Below are 20837 nucleotides of genomic sequence, written 5' to 3' on the forward strand. Positions count from 1 at the left end.
TCCAAAGAAATATAAATGTTGTCATTTCAGAAATTTATTCATTCATCAGTATGTGTTATATAAAGTCTTCTTGTGTGCCTACCATGAACCAAGGACATCAGAAAGTGCATGACAGTCTGTTGGTCACCACTGATTTTCAGTTTGCACTACTGTAAAACCCAGAAACATCCCCAAGCTCCCTTTAGGTTCTGCTTTGAGGGAAATCCTGTCTGTCAGATGTGAGATCTTCCGATAACACAGAAGTGTCTACTACACAGCCTGCCAAAAGATGTGAGGGCTGGTCTGCAGTACTCTACGCATACTTCCAACAGTTGTGAAGAAGCAGGGTAAGCATCCATCTGTGTAAGCCACTATCTACATCACACTATCTAACCAGATAATGAGTTGGACCTAGAAAGCTAACTGAAATCTCGACTGAAATCACTAGAAATAAAAGTAAGAACATTGTTGACTGCATTGGGCAGGGCATACGTCTTTAAAAGATCTTTTCCTCTACTTCTATAGTGAAGGCACACAAAGGACTATTAAATCACCCTTAACAAAGAAAAGGAAGACCTCCAGACCAGATATTTGTGTTATTGCCCTGCCCTTTCTTTTCAGCAAACCCTCTAAACATTATGAAGAAGGAGTCCACAGGAGCTGACTCCAGAGGCCAAGTTGTTTCAAATGGCTGAAATGATTTTGGAAGCATTGCACAATGCCACTTTGTAAAAGAAAGTTCATATCATGTATGATAATGTGAAGGCTTCAGTTCTCTACTTTCAGCTCTGCCTGTTAATTGTTGTATTTTATACAGCTGTTAATTTCCAAACAAGTTCTTATCTGCAACTTTAATGTTCTGTTTGGCTGCTAATATTTTCTGGTTTTTTTTTTTTTGTTTAAAGGCACAAAATCAGCGTTTAAAGAAGTTCTGACTCCTGGTTTTTTTAAACTCTGGCAAATCCATACCTGAATTTATTCAGGTTTCTGACATAATATTTCACCTTTGGTGTCTTTTAAATCCTTTAAAACACAAACTTTACCAGAAGCTTACTTATCACTCTTTTGCTTCACGCTTCACTCTGTTGCTGTTTTCCTTCTCTACTCAACAGATCCTCATATCTTTAGATTTCCAAATACCAAGTCTAACTCAATGACTTCTAGGTCACAAGAGATGGTAGTGCCTGTCAGCAGTACCACTGACAAGGCACCTTATACATTGTAATTTATATACTAAATGTTATATGGGCCATTCACAGCATGTGGAGTGAACACCCCAACATAATCAATGACGAAAGAAAACAGGATTAAAATAAATTGACTAAGTGACAAAACAGAAGGAATTAGATGACAGCTTGTAGAGTATGTTGTGGACAGGGTACACAGACAAGAGTCACAAGTTTACAAGTAAACAAGTTGTTCCCAAATAGGTGTTTGCAGCTGTTTCTTAGAAACATACGCAGATCTTCTTTCCAATACAGCAATATTTCAAGAAAAAGTTTATTTTGAAGGTATCACAGTAGTCCATAATAAACTTAGCCACTGCACTGGAAGGCAGTGGGGACACTAAATTTGGGAGTAAATATAGAGTCTTGTAATCCGTACCAATATCAGTGTTCAGAGTGAACTAAATGTAGATCTAAACAAAAAAATCTGACAGATTAATTTCTTTTTGGACCATATCCAAATTCTTCTGAATAACTACAGACAATATATTTAAGTAACATACATTGAAGGTGAATGCCTCGTATATTTGTTTCGATGATAAAACATGACGCAGCCCACTGGACTGTAGCTTCCTAATTGATCGGACAGCCTATTCTATCCAGATTTTCCATTAGAAAAAATCTCTCAGGAAGTTGTCTTAATTTTTAATAACAACATGCCACAAAATTAGGTCAGTAAAACTCCAGTGAAGTTGATGCCTCAAGAATGAAACTGGTTTGCTACTTCGCTATTAAAATTCATGGAGTTTCCTTGCCCCTGAAGTGGAACGTTAACATACAGTGTTACATGACAAAAAGAAATTAATTGAGAGATGATTATCTACAGGCAGTGCAGAACAACCTTTGTCGTTCAATTGCTGCTTTCAAACAACAAAAATTCCCTACAACTACTGAAGACCTCTTTTTGGAAACCTGAGAGAAAATGGATTAAACAGGAGAGTGACCCAGTCCTACAACAGTGAATACAATAAAACCATACTCAGAATTATTTATTCAATGCTAATAAATACCTTCAGATATTTCCCTCACTAAGGAGTAATTAATTGCAATTTTTTGTGCAAGTAGAAAGGTAATCCAGAGCTGCACTCTAAAAGCCATTGCAAACATATGCAGATGTTACCATTGGGGAAAAATAAACCATACAAAACTAAAAACATAAATAGAAAGCCTCCACTGTTAAAATAAAAAACTTAAAATTAATACTAACTGTGAAAAAATAATGTTTTGGAAGGCACAGTGACCAGAACTAAAACCACTCAGGCCAGCTACACACCCTTTACTAAAATTTTCAGATCCTTACTTCTAGAAAGATAGAAGATCATTCTGAAACTGGAGGACTTGACAATATTGCATCATATGCCATTAGCCAAAGTCCTTAGAGAAGCTGTTTGCCTGTCTGAGCTTCACAGTTAATGGCTCAAGATCAGCATGAGAAAAGAAATTTTGAAATAAACAACTTTTGAAAGGGGTGAGAGTCTCTTTGCAAAGAAATTGTGTCCATTGATCTGAAAGGAGTCTGCAGCACATGACAGAACTTGCAGTGTAAACAGAAGAAACCTGTATGGAAGGCAGAAAATGATGAAAAGAAGAAAAGTTCTTTATTGAGGACTATCCCCTTATATAACTTGGTGCAGACATTGGTTATCTGATACTAAAGAGGAATAAAATGAACAGAGTGAAACACAGACCTAGCACGAGAAAAATATGTCTAGAAAAGGGTCTAAAGAAGAAGGATAGACAATATAAATAGCAGATATATGGAAAGACTAGTATACAAATGCAGAAGGAAAAGAAAAACAGAATCACAACCATTTCTTCTTTTGGATCAACTGGTACACCAGTTTGCCACAACTTGCGTTGAGTGAGATTGCCAGCCCCTGAAAGCAAAGACTTCTTAGAGGGTGTTATAAAGTGTGGCACAACAGAGACTGCATGCAGCTTTGAGGCTTTGCACTAATAAGAGGACGTCCTTTTTCTAAACAAGTTTCTGAGTTCTGAGAACAGTTTGGCAGTGATTATGACTGACAATGGATGTCAGTTTGATGTGTCTCGTTCCAGTGCTCCACGGCGGGATAACTGGATACAAAGTTGTAGTGGGTAACCAGATGTGTAACTGTAACCTAAACTCTAAATCCTTTTTAGTTTAAAAACAAATCTTAAAGCACTTGACGTACCTATGAGAGCAGATCTCCCTGGAATGATGGTCATTTTTGATCCTGAAGGAGATGCCAGCACTGAATGAATGCTGGTCCCAGCACTGGAAAGCATTGCTGTCAAATCTTCTAGGTAAGAAAGAGGGCGTGGAGCCTCTGGTAACAGATTAGGAGAGCAAGGGAATGAGCAGGACTATAGCAGCAAACATCTCAGGGACATAAAAATTGCCACCAGCTACTACTGCATTATTTGCTGTGCCGCAATATTACCAATTCAGAGAAGTAGTCTAAGCAACTTCGGGTAACTACTGAAGGTGTGCTCTGCCTCATGTTACATAAGGCACTAGAGAAACTATTAAAATAACATCTGGATCAGTACGACCACAAATAAATGAAATTATCTCTGAAGGCTGCCATGGCATTCTGGTTGACTGCTTTCTCATGTAATGAAGGTACATGGTATCACGAGATACAGCAGCTCGTATGAAACAGCAAATTTATACAACACAGAAGTTGAATCAAATGTCCATGGTAGTCAGTGGAAAACTTTTTAATCTCTGCTGCAACCTTGATCAAGCCTAGATTAAATGTGCTTACAACCCTGCCAAACCCCATGATATACTTAGGCAGAGCTCCGAAGGACTAAGGGTTTTGAGCTCAAGAGGGTAAGTCTATACTAACCATAATGCTATTTTAAAAATTGTGTTGCCTAGCATTCCCAATTCTATTTACCAAGGAAATGATGGGATATTTGATTTAACTGAATGGTGGCTTAATCCTCTTCCAATTAGATGATGGCACACAGTAAACAAGCTTTCTATTGCTGATCACACTCAGCATTAGAAGTACCAGTCATGGATCCTTGAAATATTTCTTTCTACCAAGGAACTAAAAATATAATTTGCCACCAAACATAAGCAGCTTGCATAACTCACAGTAACATTCCATCTTTTAAAAGGAATCAATTTATAAAGATCAGAAAAGGATTTAAAGATCATGTAGGAGTTTTTATCTATAGGTTGAAACCCAGCTAATTATTTTTCTTCAGTTTTTTTCAAACTGAGCTTCTAGAGGCAGTTTGGATTCACAGGGAAATCATGTAAACATTCATTAGTGTTGTCTGTGAAATCGAGAAATCTCACTTTTAAACTTCCTCTGGAAGCTGCATCACATCATCCATGGTATCTGTGCTCACTCTAGTCATGAAAGATAAGATGCAAGAGATGTTTTAATGGTGTTGCACCAATAACAGGGACTAGGTTTCAAAATTTGACAGTTCACTATCAAATGCATGGAAGCCTTCTGAAGTCTGGCTGGATGATTGATCTGTTAGGCATGGAGAAATGATAGAAGATGAGTTACTAGGAAAGGAAAGCCCTTTCCCACACATCCAGTTACCATCAGGTAACACTTCCACCCATACTTCACAGATGGCATTGTCTATTCAAGTCACGCAACCAGGCTTTGTCTGTTGTTTAGAAATGCAAGAAAAAGTAAACTTCACCCTTCGCTGAACTTGGGAAGTGCTTTTTAAAAGCACATTGGGTTTATGCACCTGGTAGGTGTGAAATGGGTCAGTATCACACAGCCACTTATGCAAAGGCTGCTCAGCAGAGGCAGAGCACTTCATAGGGGAGAAAATGGCATCATTCTAATTTCAAGAGAGCTACTTTAAGAAATGATCAATAAATGCTTTTCTTAGCTAGTAAGCCTGAAAGAATGGAAGTGAATATCTCCGGACTGGAAGGTGTAGTCTCTGTGCTTAGACATTTTCTCCTTATCTTCCTTTTAGCATCACTTTGTTTCAGGTGATACTGCCCAGAACACAAATGCAGACTGCTTCTTATCTTTGAACAGAACTACCTGTACACCATTCCCTCTTTCCACATCCTCTGATTAGCTTTGCAGGCTAGATCAGCAGCCACATTGCAACTTCTGCAATACTCTGGACTTACCAAGAACCAAGAGCTGTGAGCTTTCAGTTACCTCCCCACGAAGATTGGCTGCCTTGCAAGAGTACAAGCCCTGGTCTGACTGAGAAACATTTGCAATTAGCAGCAACCCATCGTGCAGATGGTGAGCAGAGGACAGCTTGACCTTGTTCTTAAACCAAGTAACCTCTGCTTCAGGAACACCTGGAAAAACATTGACAAAACATCGCACAAGTAAGATATTGTGGTTGCTAAACAGTGCTTGTGCTGGTACAGACAAAATTGCTACGATAGAACAATTTAAACAAGATTTTAATGTAATTTTCAAGTTATATTTTTTGTAGTATAAACATGTCAGACAACTCTTTCATACCGCCAGCCTTTAAATTTCTTAGATCCCTCTGAGATAGTGCAGGAGAGTTAAAACTGAATGCAGGTCTTCCCTTTTAGTGTCCCAGAACTGTACAAGTGAACTTTGAATTCATAACTCTTAAAACCAAGCATCTATTATATAAGAACTAAGTTTAATCTAGCCTAGTACCTTATCTCTGGAATAAGCCACGAGCTACTGTCTCTCAAAGCCCCCCACTAATTTCAGCTCAGGATGTCTCTGAGCCACAAGTAGTTTCTGCACATCTAGGAGCCCTCCATGAACTTTTATTAAGTAATCCAACATTCCTTTTTGAAATTATGCAAACAATTAACATCTACATCCTCTGGAAAGCAGTTTCTCTTGTTACACCAGGAGTCTTCAGAAAACAAACTGTTACAGATTCATAACCCGCTATAGGAAGAATTGCCTTCTTTTCTGTTCTAGGTCTACTTACTCTGTTGGGCATCCTCTTGTAGGAATGGGTTCTGATGTGTACCTGCCAAGAGCTCTGGTCTTGCGGTAGATAGTATTTCCTTGACATAGGGATTTCTACCTCAATTTAAATGCATATCAGATTGAGTAATTTAGTGTCACTGACTACTAAAATATTGATTTACGTGAAATAGTATTGGAAGTCTCAATAGATGGGGTAGACCCATGGAGCTGTGTCTGGGAGGAAATTACAGGATCACAGGGAAGTTTAGTTTGGAAGAGACCTTTGAGATCATTGAGTCTAGCCCTTAACCTAGTACTAACAAATCCACCACTAAACCATGTTTCTAAGTCCCACATCTGCATGTCTTTTAAATACTTCAGGGGTGGTGATTCAACCACTTCCCTGGACAGCCTGTTCCAGTACTTGATAACCCCTTCTGTGAAGTAGTATTTCCTAACATCTATTTTAAATCTCCCCTGGCACAATTTGAGGCCATTTCCTCTTGTTCTACCACTGTTTACCTGGGAGAAGAGACTGACACACCCCTCACTACAACCTACTTTCAGGTAGTTGTAAAGAGCAATAAGGTCTCCCCTCAGCATCCTTTTCTCAGCCACTTCTCATAACACTTGTGCCCCAGCCCCTTCGCCAGCTTTGCTGCCCTTCTTTGGACACACTCCACCACCTCAATGTCTTTCTTGTCGTGAGGGGGGTAAATCTGAACACAGTATTTGAGATGTGACCTCAGCAGTGCCAAGTACAGGGGGATGATCACTTCTCTAGTCCTTATGGCCACACCATTTCTGATACAGGCCAGGATGCTATTGGGCTTGGTGGCCACCTGGGCACACTGCTGGCTACTGACCAACACCCTCAGGTCTTTTCCACCAGTCAGCTTTCCATCCACTCTTCCCCAAGCCTATACCGTTCCATGGGGTTGTTGCAGGATCCAACACTTAGCCTTGCTGAACCCCATGCAGCTGGTGTTGGCCCATTGATCTAGCCCATCCAGACCCCTTCATAAAGCCTTCCTTCCCACAAGCAGATTGGCACTCGCACCCAACTTGATGTCATCTGGGAAAGTACTGAAGGTGCACTGAATCTCCTTGTCCACATCACTGATAAAGATGTTAAACAGAACCAGCCTCAACACTGAGCCCTGGGGAACACCACTTATGACTGGCTGACAACTGGATTTAACTCCATTCTTCACAAATCTCTGGGCCTAGACATCCAGCCATTTTTTTACTCAGAGAAGATTATACCCATCCAAGACATAATAAGCCAATTTTTCCACAATAATGCTGTGGGAAATGGTGCCAAATTCTTTACTAAAATCCAGGTAGACAATATCCACACATTTTCCCTTATTTATTAAGCAAATCACCTTGTTATAGAAGAAAATCAGGTTAGTTAAGCAGGACCTGCCTTTAATAAACCCATGCTGACTGGGGTTGATCATCTGGTTATCCTGCAAGTGCTGTGTGATGGCACCCAAGATGATATAACCTTTCTGGCACTGAGAACAGGCTGATAGGCCTGCAGTTCCCCAGATCCTCCTTTTGGCCCTTCTTGTACATGGGCATCACATTTGCTAATCTCCAGTTGACTGGGATGCCTCCAGCTAGCCAGAACTACTGAAAAATGATAGAGTGGCTTGGTGAGCATTTCTGCCAGTTCCTTCAGTTCTCTTGGGTGGATCTCATCTGGTCCCACACACTTGTGCACCTGTAAGTGGTGCAGCCAGTCACTAACCATTTCCTCTATGATTATGGGGGCTCCATTCTGCTCCCTGTCTTCCAGCTCAGGGGCCTGGGTACCCAGAGAACAACTGTTCTTACTATTAAACACTTAGACCTCTCTCAGAGTCACCTGGTGACTTTGCCAAGACATCTGAAATGAGCTTGGAAGCCAGGAAGAAAAACTGAAGTTCTGTAAGGGCTGATTCACATTTGGCAGAGAGCAGCCTGTAAAAAACTGCAAGGTTTTTCTCACCTTTGGCTAAGGGTAAATAGCATATGCTAATCTGGACCCTTAATGGCATACGTAGACAGATAATCATTATTGTCTATGATACTGTTTTCCAAAGGTTTGTGTTGCTTACAAACCAGCTTTTTTAGAATGATGGGCTATTGGCCTGTTTCTGACAACCCCTGCTAGGATAGGATCAGTACACAGCTCTCCATCTGGCTGCTACTCTTTGACCTATGTGGCATGGGTGGGCCAACTACCACTTAAAACAACACTCTGATTTTTTTACAGAGTATCCATACAGAGTCCTCAGAGGACTCAGACAACCACTGGACAGCAAACAATCCCAGTCTTTGAGCTTACTTAAGCCTGTGTGTTTATTATGTTTCCACTGTGGGGAAAGGAGGTTTGAAAGGTGGTGTCTAGAGGGCAAAGGAGAGAAAATGGAGACTATTCCACGTCTGCAAACCCTGAGACGGAAAATCACTCGCATCCCAGCAGTTCTCTTGATGCCACCCTACCAAAGTGATGATCCAATCTCTCTTGGAGTCTAAGCTACTTACAGCACACATGGATATTCCCACACTTAGGCATGGAAGTATCAAGAAATAAACAATCACAAGATTATAAAATGACAAAACATTCTCAAATTCCAAACAGAGACCAGCACCTTTCTCTGTTTTGAAGACTAGAATCGGGTAGAGTTTTCAAGTTTTCCTTGAAAATAAAGGAAGGTAAGTGCAAATAGTTGGAGAAGAGGAAGGGATAAGGAGTACTGAGAAGGGTGAATAACAAGGGAAAGGGATGGGACAATGGGGATTTCACATGACCACAATCATGAAGAGCAGAAACTCAAGTAAAATATTTAAATAAATATATGTAGACAGGTAAAAATCATTTGCTTCTTGCATACAGCTGCTCAAGACAGCTTTACTCCAGAAAGCCAGATTCCTCTTCTACACTCTTCACTAACAGAGGAAGTAACAGGGTTAAAGGCAAGGCCCCTTACTCCTGTGGTACTACTGTTGAGTCTAGGAAAGGTGCACTGCACCTGAAAAATATCCATGAGCTCTACAAAAATATTTTTCTGATTGCTGGTCTACAAACTGCGTTCTTCCTCTGTCTTTAACGTGAAGTTTCTGCACTAACAGGAGATTATTTGAAACTAACCTGTAGGGCTGTTCCTACAGTTTGGTTTAGGGAAGATAAGTAGTATACACCAACGAGCAGCAGCTTAGTTTTCCTTTGTTCTACCACTTTTAGGGACATACATAAACCTCAATACAGGAATTGGAGAGCCAGCACAGGAATAAGCAAATATGTCGTTGCTCGGCATTGCCACAAGGGGTAGCAAGCGTATTTAAATCAGTTTTGTTGGGTAATTGTAACTGGTTGAGGACAAAGCGGGGAGTGTGTTTGCCCTGCAGAAACTATCATACAGGGACTGAAAGTCTGAGAAGTGCTAGCTGGAAATAAAACACACTTTGCAGGGCTGGCAAGACTTTAGGTGGTAAATAGTTATTTAACTCTACTCATCTTCAGCTCTCCTCTCCACATCTATACAGCACAGAAAAGTTACCTGGAATGTACGGCAAACGGAACTGTGCATGCCAGTCAAGATAATCTTATTAAACCAGGAGCTTTTGGTGAAAGAAAGCATAGCATTACAAGGATCTAGCAGTGGTGACTTGTTTCCAATGCCACAATGTTCTTGAAACAGACTTGTGTGTCAGAATCTGGTATAGCTGATGAACAAATCATAGTGCAAGGTAAAAAATATAGCCTCCGCCACATAGATGAAATACAGCCAAAATGACTATTTAGGGAAGTTGAAAAAAGCTGCAAGCTGAAACATCAGCGAGAGAAGGCTATACAGGGAAAGATGGTAATATATTTTAAGTTACTTTTCTGAACTTCTTCCGACTCAATCATGATTAATGGTACATGACACTTCACAGGCAGATGCCTCTGTTAGGAGTCTTATGGCCTGAAGGATAACATGGACAAATGCCTCAGGAACGAAGTTCTAGAATTTGTTCCTTCTTTCAGTGTCCAACTGAATTTTCAGTAACAGTTCAGGCCAGACTGACTGAGGGTTCTCATACCTGAATAAATTTCTGCGCAGTTTAAATGCTGAAGTCAACAGAAAGTTTCTCAGGAATACTGATGTGATTCGAACTGCCTCCACATCCCACTTAGAAGTGAAATTGCCTGCAGTAATCAAATTGCCTACATCAGAAACTCTGCTGACTTTCTGAAGCTTGGAGAAAATCCTCCAGCTGCAAGTCACAGGCATCTAGAGGACTGAGTGACTTTTGGGTGGGAGTTCCCTTAGGATTGGTTTTGAAGAAGTCTGCGATTGCCCACAATCATCTATGTTTAAAAAACATATTCTCTCACCTCTATAGACGAATTGGGGAAGTTAAGTCAAGTGGAATAAGGACGATTTTCAAGCTTGAACAAAACCACATCATCATCTTTGTGGTATAAGCAAAATTGTATTTCATCTTGACATAATTCATATCAGGGGCCAGTAAGACTCTAATGCATCCAGAATGATTTTGTTTTCCCCTGTCTCACTGCTCATATCTGTAGTTTCAGCTCAGAACATAGATTTTGACAGTGCTTATGCCTTTCATAAGAAGTTAAAGAGAAATACAAAATTAATCCCTAAGCTCCAGTAATGTTCTCTTTCATTCTGTCTTGTTTTTAAGAAGCCTTCTCCAGCCTTATCAGCACCTATCAGCAGCAAGTGTATATTACTGTCCCTTGACAGCAAAGGCAGCTTTAGAAAAAATTATAACTGATCCTTAGAATTAATATTTCTCTTATAAATATTTATTCTCCTGTCCTGCTGACTCTCAATAAAGACATGTCTTTATATGAGCCAAGATAAAAAATCCAATACATGAAGGGTCCTATACCACAGACCATACAGCACAGTGGTGAGACTATAACACATCAAAATCTGTTCTGGAACAACTCTCAGTTGCTGTGCTGGGTCAGGGCATCCTGAAATGACTAGAGGTAAAGTACTAGAAGGAAAAAGACTATAGCTTTAAAAAGCTGTGTGAAGAGTTTCTTCATCTAGATAAGCCTTCACGTAATTTTTGGATATATTAGTTTGCTTTGTAATTATATTCACTTCATTCTCACAATCTAATTTCTTCTTTATTATCAGATGTTATTGCATTAACCACTGCACACTCAGTTACTTAGAGCTGAAGGCCATTTCAGTGTTAATGCATTCTGGGGAACTCTGGCAATCTGCTTAGGTGTAAAGTTCATCTGTGCTGAAGAAGTCTCTAGGATATGGCACATTTTCTGACTGAAATCATGTTTCTGACTGAATCCATGTTACTAATCTTCTTACAATTGATCCTTCTAAGCAGAATGCTCAATAATATATTAACTGTTTGGATAACCACAACCCTGAAGCTGAAACAAAACAAATTGTACTTACACTAGAAGGAAAATTACTTTATTGTCACACTTTTTAACAGCTTTTATGAGATCTTATATTTTCCAGGCATAGGTGAGACAGCTGATAGAAAACACTCTCTTCTCGGATCTCTACTCATATGTTGCTTTTTTTTTAATTGCTGTTGAATTATCAACACTATTTGTATGAAAATACAATTCTAATGCCTATGAAATATTTCTGCCCTCATAACTCACCCTCTTATCCCCAGTGTAACATCACAGCTTGTGGTTTATGACTTTGTCCTAATTTCAACAGTATTAATCTCTCGTGGGAAATATAGTTGACATTTTCTGTGGAGGCAGAAGCAGAAGTTGAACACCCACAATGAAAATTATGATTTAAGTAAATTTCTTCCGTATCACAGAAGAATCCAACATATAGTAATGCTACTAGACAGCAAAAAGCCTTCTTCTGGGAGACAGGACAGTGATTCTGCTGTGACACTGATAAAATTTTGCATTGTGGGTATGCATCGTCCCAGTAGGCAGGTTTCACAGAATTGCCAGAGATTATTTTCCTCCTAGAAAAGACACTGAATCTGCGCCCCTCTCCATGCTGTGCTCTCCTCCTGTGGTTTTCTGATGCTGTAAGAACTATGGCAACGTTGCTTCATTTCATGCAATAGGCAACCCTGTTCTTGTCATGATATCTTTATACTGAGGAGGAATGGCTGAACTTCTTAAATGGGCAATCATTCTCTATGTTTGTGGAACCTCTCCAGCTGCAGCTGAGGGAACCCAGATGAAGAAACCCCAAATAATTTATGTTCATATACTGCTTAGTCTATTTCACACACTGTCAGTGCAGGTGGCCAGGCAGGGGCCTGAGGAAAAGAATACAGCTTTCACTTCCTTGCTTGAATCAGACTGGCCATCAGTCTGATTGTAAGAGAGTGCCTAGAGTCCATGTTGAGAGGGCAACAGAATTCTGAATTCACTCCTTCATGAACCACTAGGAAAGATTCTACTGTATTTTTCCTTCATTAATCCTAGAGACAGTAATTAATAAATTGTCATACTAGCATAGTGTTTTCACAGCTACTGTGTATGCTTTGCTGAAGGACATATGACTGAATAGTGAAACTTGAGCCAAGTACTCTTTTCACTTAAGAATTTGCATTGGGGTGTGGTTGGCTGAACTTTAAGTAAGAAAACTGACAACCACCAAGTGCCTAAAGTAGGCAGGAAGTGTAAAAAAAGGCAGGATGTAAGTGTATTTGTAGTGCAAGTGCTTACTCAGAATCATCTGAAGTAGCTGTTAAAGACAAGAAGCTAAAGCAAGGGTCCATACAAGTCTCCACTGCAGATATTTGTGTTAACACTCAGCACAGCTCACTGTGTTTTATAAACCATTCCCCCTCATGCTAAGCATGAGAGTATAATGAATCAAAGGTCTGTCCCTGGATCTTTAGGTATTTCCCAGCTCCCTCTCCTCTCCTATCCCCCCATACCAAACCCAATCGCACAAACAGCTGTAGGATTGCAACACGCAGATAAGGTCAAACTTTTGGTCACCAGTGGAAAGAGGAAAACTGCTGTTGTAAGACTGAAGGGCATTGAGTTTCTGGCTGGAAAACAGTTTCAGGGAAAACTCTGTTTCAGCATAATTCCTCTGAATTCCTGCACTCACAAGATGAAAAAAAGAAAAATCTGAAAAAGAGTATGCTAACATGCCCCTAATTTTAAAAAAAAACCAAACCAGAGCTTGGTGGGAAAAGGAGGAACTAACTGGAGTAGACTTTGAAACCCCCATAAATGAGGAAATGAGCCCATATGTGCTTGTATATTCTCACCAAACATCCCCAACAGGTAGGAATGTGTATCAGTACACACTGCACTGTGTAACTCTAACAAAGATGCCTGTCTTATTGTCCCAGACCAATTTTCTTAAGCTGCCATAAGCTGCTGGTATTGGTAAAATGAGGACAATTTCTCTGCTAGGAATTGATGGAAACTATAAAGTTTCTCTAAGTCTTAGGAATATCTTATAGTTTCACACAGCTGGACCTGGAGGTATCAATTTAGTAAAGAACCCTGCAGAAATTTATAGCCAAAGGTACCTCCATGGGAGACCAAGTAATTGCTCACCTGCAACCTGGCAGCTAATGGTAACATTTACTCTCTGGACTGTTTTCACTGTGCTTCCAATATCAACAGTGACAGCAGGCGACTCAGTGTTGATCACAGTAGCTCTTGATGTTTTTATCAGTGGCTTTCCTGTATAAAAGAAGAACCACAATTTGTCAGATGAAGTACACTGGACTCATATGGGACAGTCGGTCTGGGGCACTCTGTATAAAAAGTACCTACACAGGACAGGTGGATAAGTGAAAATGCTGGAATATGAGGCCACCTGCTCTTTACAACATTATAGTGTTACCAAATTCCATTGGAAAAGCTGTCTTGCAAAATGAAAAAAACATGCTTAGAGCAGAGGCAGAATAGCAGTAAAGCCATATGGACACAGATGAGAACCAGCTGAATCAATAAACACCAGTACAATTGGAGCTGTAGCAAGATGTTTGCCTGGTATGGCAGCCAAAATACCACCCTTTGCTAAAGGCTGAACATAGGAAAAATAAGCCTGAGTGATGGATACAGGTATATCAATAGTATTTGACACAACAATCATGCTTTCTTTAACCTAAAGTGGAAACATTGGGATTGGGAAGACCAGACCATAACCAGAATGTTTTCTCATAATCAGTAGTGTAAGAAGATGAGAAACGTAAACAAGCTCCTTTCTGTCACATAGCCTTGTTTGGTTTTATCTAAAGCCTGTACTAACAATATGAGGCATTAACATTGTTTACATGTGACAAAGACACCTGCTTTGCCTCCATAACAAACTTTTCAAATTGTTTTCAGAGTCCTTCCAACATCACTGACACTGAGCAAGTGTGTCAGGTGTTTCCCTGCTGTTGTGCCTGTTTGTGTGAGATTAGCTGTGGAGTTATCCACCCTCAGGGTTCGGAGAGCCTTCTGAAACTCCTTTTGCAGGGGCACTGCAAAGGTATGCCTACATGACAAAAAACAGCTCAGTAATATTGGGGCTTAGCTCTGAGAGAGGGGAATGAAACTGGAGTTGACAGAGCTTGGTTAAGGCAGCGCCTGGCTAAAATGCTCTGCAGGTAGGATACTAGCAGAAGGGGCAGAATATGACAAAATTGATTTAAATGGTATGAGACCTGGGTATTTTTGACTGAGTGTTGTATTTCCAAACTCATCTTTACCTCAATAATCTATAAATACATTTTTTCCCCCCTGTAAATAAATTGTCAGTTACCAGGTTCAGATACCAGCTTCCAGAAGCTGAAGGTTTAGGCTTATGTCTACTACTGGCTTCATTTATGTGTTAATGTGGAGGTGACCAAGGAAGAAAAGATGAAGGAGAGAAAAATAATTTAGTTTCATTGAGCTTATGAAGAGTCCTGAAAATTTAATTCAGCTTTAACTACAAATTGCTCTTTATAGATGTATTTCCAGGGCTTTTAAAAGATGTCTTTCATCTGAATTCCTGTTATATCAGGTGCTTTTTTTAAAAAACAGAATCTTCTTCTGGTGCATCTAATGCTTAAGAGAAATAATACTGCATTTTATTTTTGAAATACCTCCAGAAGTTTTAATGCTTTGTGACAATCTCTAAAGAAAAGAAAGAAAATCTGCCAGCCTTTTATTCTCCTGACTGGCTTCCACATTCTCATCAAAAGATTAAAAATCTGTTAGCTGCTCAACCCACAAATGAGGAGCAAACCATTGACAGAAATGGAATTATATCCCACTCTCTATTTTTTTCCATGCATGTGTTAAACTAATCAGAAAATCTTCAATGAAATAAGCTTTTTGCCCTACTCCTGATGACTCTAAAGACGGTCACAGCTTTCCACCTTTTTTTGAGAAAGAACTTCCACTATGCCAAAAAGACTGCTGTTTTGCTCCAAAAACTGCTCAGTATCCCATTTTGATATTTATGGCCTCATTTTATAAGATGTTCAGCTCTTTGCCTTGGATGTGAAATGGAAATGTACACCAGTTTCTAAGCAGATTTCAGTTTGAGACTGGGATGCAGGATTGTTAATTCATCTAAAAAGGTTGAACTACAGTCTTGATAATTAACTATATTCAAAAATCTAATAGCCTTCCTGTACCATATGTATACCTAACACTGATACTGTTTTTCTATAGCTTCACAAAAAATTGTTTCCACAAATTATGTTGTACAAAGACTACGGCTTTTAAACTCACTGGAGCAATATAGACAGAATAGCAGTTTTGACTGATGATTTTTTAAACTTACGTTCAGCTTCTTGCTGGTGCAACACAAGAGGTTTACTGTGGAGTTGCTCCTTATTAAGCACTGTATTGCTTTAGCAGTAGTACCCCTGCCCTGCTGCCTGGAAATCAGCAAGGATATTCCTGATCTGCAGTAGGGTAAAAATGATCAGTCTCTTTGGTTTTGCCTACGTGTAATATGTAGCTCTGATGCACAGCATCCTTATTCACCCCAGGGGATTCAGCTGTTCTCCTGCTAACGGACAGACAAGGTTTCCTCCTAACTGGTTTACTGATCATCAAAGCTTCACTGGTTGTCATTGCTGCCTTTTTAGATTTCCTTTAGGCTCCTCTAATCTGAAATTTTCCCTGTGTTTGAGGTAAAAAACTCAATCTTACAAATAGCCATTCCTTTCTCTAATCATACGTGAATATATTGGCAGCTGACAGTCATGGCATGCACATCGGAGGCCTCCAAATGCTTCCACATTCTGGACCAGTGAAATGGAGAGGTCTGAAAAATCAATAAGCTTTCTAGTATTCCTCATGTGTTTCCTTTTGCCTTTGTGATAAATAGGATCCTCTTTCTTTAAGACCTCTCTGCTTCATCACAGTACTTGGCTGTCTCTTCTGTTCCTTCATCTTACTCAACAGCTCCTCATTCACGTTTGCTACTCTGTCCCTCTACTAGTCCTGACATGGTGACATTGCCTGCTGATGAACCTCGAAGAAGCTGTATTTGTGCCCTACCTCCCATCTCCCTTGGCTTTCATTTGGATCAGTTTTCTTCAGAAATGAAATCTAAACTAGCAGAGGATATTTAGTCTGCTTTAGAACTCAACCATTACTAGAGTAATATAAAAGTTAATTTTTTATGAACCTCTATTTGCCAGTCATGCTTTTGCCACAATGGATCAAATGTGACAGAGGGTTTGATCTCACAAGGGCCTAGCTCTTCAGCTCTGGTATTTTTTGGGCTTGCTTAATGTACATCTGAATAAGTCCTCCAAACAGTCTGTTCGACTTGTAAAGTTGAGTGGTAAGTTTAAAATGAAGCACATGAATTAGGAGGCTTGGACTGCACTGTCCATATATGGTATTAATAACCAGGACGAGCACTGTCTTGAGAGCATGTCAGATGCCAGAAATGAGAAAAATCATTGATCTCTTGCAGAAATCCAAAAATCTCATGAACTGTCCATGAAACCTGGCCTGTGTCTCAGGGGTTTGCCAAGTTCACAACCGGTGTTTTCACCATTGTGCTTTGGTTGACTGATCTTACACACCCAGCATCCACAGGCATATTTTCCCCCACAAGCAATTTATGTCCAGAATCACATGATTGGCAGAGAACATCCTGCAATTATAGAGAGTGACATATTACCTGCTAGAGTAACAGCAATTGAGACAGAGTCAGATCCCAGGGCATTGGACGCATTACAAGCGTAGAAACCCACATCAGCTTCCACAGGTGCTAGAATCTGCAAGGAGTCATCAGGCTGAAGTAGCACCCTGGAGTAAAGGAGGAAAACATAGTCTCTTATTCTGTGTGGGCATTAATATATTTAATGAGATTTTTTCAGTTTCAGGTGATTTTTGTACACTTTAGGCCTTCAGGCTATATTTATAAAACTGTTAAGAAAGTTAAAGTCTTACATTGAGAATGTGAGCTGTGATTACTTGGATAATATTTTAGACACATTTCTGGTTCTTCTACTGCTGATATGCATATTAGAGAAAGATTTCTGAGTACTTAGGATAATATCTGACCATCATTTACGAAACCTCCTCTGATATATCATGTTAAATGAGTTGCCTAGTCTCCCTGTCTCCCAGTGCTGCAAAGCAGGAATAGCAGTAGTAAAGAAAAAGCCAAATTATTGCAAGGCAGAAGTCATGAAACCAGCTGAAGCTAGGCACAAAGAAGCAAAGTGAATCATGGACTCAGTGTCAAAGCCTGACATAGGCTCAAAATTCTTTGCTGGGCAGTTTGTGCAAACTCAGCAGTCTCACTGCTCCCCTAATAGTCAGTGAGGACAGAGAGAAATGCTCCTTAGGCTGAACCAACTGTTTCATTCCTCTGCCAGTAAGTGGAGCCTACTGTGAATACAGTTAAAAGGGATGAATATGGCCTCAGAGCTCTTATGAACTACTCTTTTTCACAGTCTCAGCCTGATTTTGCAGTGGTATAACTCCATCAAGTCCTGATGTCTTTAAACAAGAATTCAGTTGATAGGCTGTTTGTTAATGCTTATGTACACTTATTTTCAGCACAGGGTATTTAATGACTATTGTTCCTTTCTTTTTATCTGAAACCATTGATAAAACTTAATGATAAATTACTTCTCTAATCAGCAACCTTGAGCAGCTGTTGAATGTAAAATCTTAGGATCTTTTCTTTCTTACCAGTAATCCTGAACATGGCAGGCTTCTAGTTAGCCACTGATAACAGTGCCAGCAACTAACAAATTTCTTTACTTACAGAATTAGTGTAAACATATGTTCCGACTCAAACTGGACTGTCCAGGGACTAAATGCATCAGTATCTCACATGTTATTTTCTTAGTTTAACACTGACTGGTTCAATATGTACACAGAATTCATTAGAGCGCCATAATTTGTCCCAGCTTATACTAGCATACAACAGTTAAAAGTTCTGTAAGTTCTGCCTGCATGTGTGCAATATAGTATTTAGGCTGATCAATCAGTCCTGCATTGCCCTAGAAAAAGTTTTTAGAAATGTTTCGGTCACCTTTGGGTTGAAAATGATGCTTCCTTCATTATTAACATTATTACATTGTTATTATTGAAAAAAATAGTTATTAAAAATTAACACCTTGTAAACCACAAGGGATCAGAATTTGTTGTTCATCAATTTTTCTCATGTAAATCTCTCTTTGCCAATTTAAATCCCCTCAAAATACAGAACAAATATTTTTAGAAACAGAAATAGGTCAGGTAGGTACCTGCCTTTAAAACAAAAATCTCAAATGCAGCTTGGTCCTCCCATCTTTTCAATCCAAGTTTCAACTTCCTTCTCTAGAAACAAAGCTAATATACTCTTCTTTTCAATAGTTCTGTTATTTGTGTGTCAAAACTTGGTATAGCTGCTTTTCTTGAAAGCACATCTTTTATTATCACTGTCTGTGCAGACTGATTTATTTTGTCTGTATTCCCTATCTGCTTCTAGATTGCTCTTTTTGTTAAGCATTGAGGCACTTCCCAGTGCTGAAAAAATACCAGCCGCAGCAGTTATTTCTGTCAGCAACAGGTCTTCAGAATCTCATTTATGGACTTAAAATAATAGTTTAATGTTTAATCAGTCTCACTGCAGTTGCTCCAAACTGCACTGTTTCCAAGACAAAAATGTATTTCATAGGACCTATATGAATGTTTCCTTATGTTTACATTCTGCTTCATATCCATTTAAAAAACACATTTCTGTTTTACATATGTTGAATTATCAAGTACCAACAGGTTCCCAGTGATGGAAATTACAGCATACTTGGAAGGCTTGCTAAGCAATGCATAAATCCCTTCAAGATTTTTCACTTTTAAAATTGGCCTTTAAGGAAGTTAATCCAAATTTTCTTTGAAATAAAATATTTTCCATCATTTACAGAAATATGCACACTTTGGTAGATACTAGGCTCTGAAACTGCACTCAGAACCCATGCTGATGTTAACCTGACACTTATAACTTTAGGGGACAGTACAGACACATGTTAAATATGCACTCAGGTTAAACATACAGGCTCAAGTCAAGGATCTTTTACTGCAACCACAAAGATATTTTCAACTGCTGCAGCCTTTTGTGTCATGTTTTCATTCGATTAAGTAACAGAAAACCAGTCGTTTTGGGAGGCCCGTGTAATATGTTTTTGTGACAGTATCTAGATTAAAGCTAAAGAAATTAACTTTTGCAAATGGAGCTTTGTAGTAGAAGTCACAAATACTTCTAGATGGATGGAACAGTTCATGAAAGGAAGCAACAGGAATAGAGCTATTCATTGCTAGATCACTGGTCCAGACAAAATGCGCGGTCACAATACAAGGAAGTCAGTACCATTATCCCAGTATTTGGTAATACACAATACGGGTAGCTATCACCCAAACTAAAACAAGCAGCCTACATTCTAAAAATTACAACAGATACCAGATACAACTAGAATCTCAGTATATTCAGCAGGGCATGAGCTGAAGGACTTCAGCAAAACTCTCTGACGTTCTTCACCAAAAGTGTCTCTCTTTGATACTGGTACAGAAAACCCCATCTAAATGGCAATAAGAAAATTAATAAAGATATAGGTAGGCTGGGAAAGTGGTTTCTCTTTTCCATTCAGGGGCAGCCAAACTATGAAGACAAACTGCAGAGCTGAAAGACAGCTAAAGCATACCAAACATGACTGCATGCAGATAGCCTTGCAGTTTACAGCAGTATATTGTGAGACTACTTAAACTATGGTTTTCATTTACACAGCAGATTGGCAGCCAGCAACTGTAATCTGAGCCAAAACCAGAATATTGCTGTTAAGAATCCAGCAAAACATCCACAAACTAATTTTTATATGCACTATGATTTATAAACTTTTATTAACGCCAATGTCATAGATGTTGAGAATCTCTGAAGCCCAGAGCACGGTTCATTTTCTGTGTCCCCCCACCCCCTAACCTGGAGGAAACCTAAGTGATAAGTACAGAAGGAAGTTCATACAGTGGGAACTGCCTGAACCCTTAAATATGAGTTATTTATGAATAATCACAGAATCACAGAATCACAGAATAACCAGGGTGGAAGAGACCCAGCGGATCATCGAGTCCAACCGTTCCCATCAAACACTAAACCATGTCCCTCAGCACCTCATCCACCCGTGCCTTAAACACCTCCAGGGAAGGTGACTCAACCAACTCCCTGGGCAGCCTGTTCCAGTGCCCAATGACCCTTTCTGTGAAGAATTTTTAACTAACGTCTAGCCTAAACCTCCCCTGGTGGAGCTTGAGGCCATTCCCTCT

The 20837-nt window shown here is 39.6% G+C and overlaps 1 protein-coding gene across 3 annotated transcripts in view; it reads right to left on the minus strand.

Annotated features, from left to right (window-relative positions):
* Positions 1-20837, minus strand: part of ADAMTSL1 (ADAMTS like 1) — a 173889-nt gene that overhangs the window by 18615 nt on the left and 134437 nt on the right. For all 3 annotated transcript variants that reach the window (XM_069880687.1, XM_069880686.1, XM_069880688.1), the window contains 4 exons: positions 17209-17336; positions 13641-13769; positions 5314-5493; positions 3380-3514 (listed from right to left, as the gene is read on the minus strand). In XM_069880687.1, coding sequence (XP_069736788.1) covers positions 3380-3514; positions 5314-5493; positions 13641-13769; positions 17209-17336 — 572 coding nt within the window. The remainder of the gene's footprint in view (positions 1-3379; positions 3515-5313; positions 5494-13640; positions 13770-17208; positions 17337-20837) is intronic.

The sequence above is a fragment of the Phaenicophaeus curvirostris genome, chromosome Z (assembly GCF_032191515.1).
Source record: "Phaenicophaeus curvirostris isolate KB17595 chromosome Z, BPBGC_Pcur_1.0, whole genome shotgun sequence".
NCBI classification, from domain to species: Eukaryota; Metazoa; Chordata; class Aves; order Cuculiformes; family Cuculidae; genus Phaenicophaeus; species Phaenicophaeus curvirostris.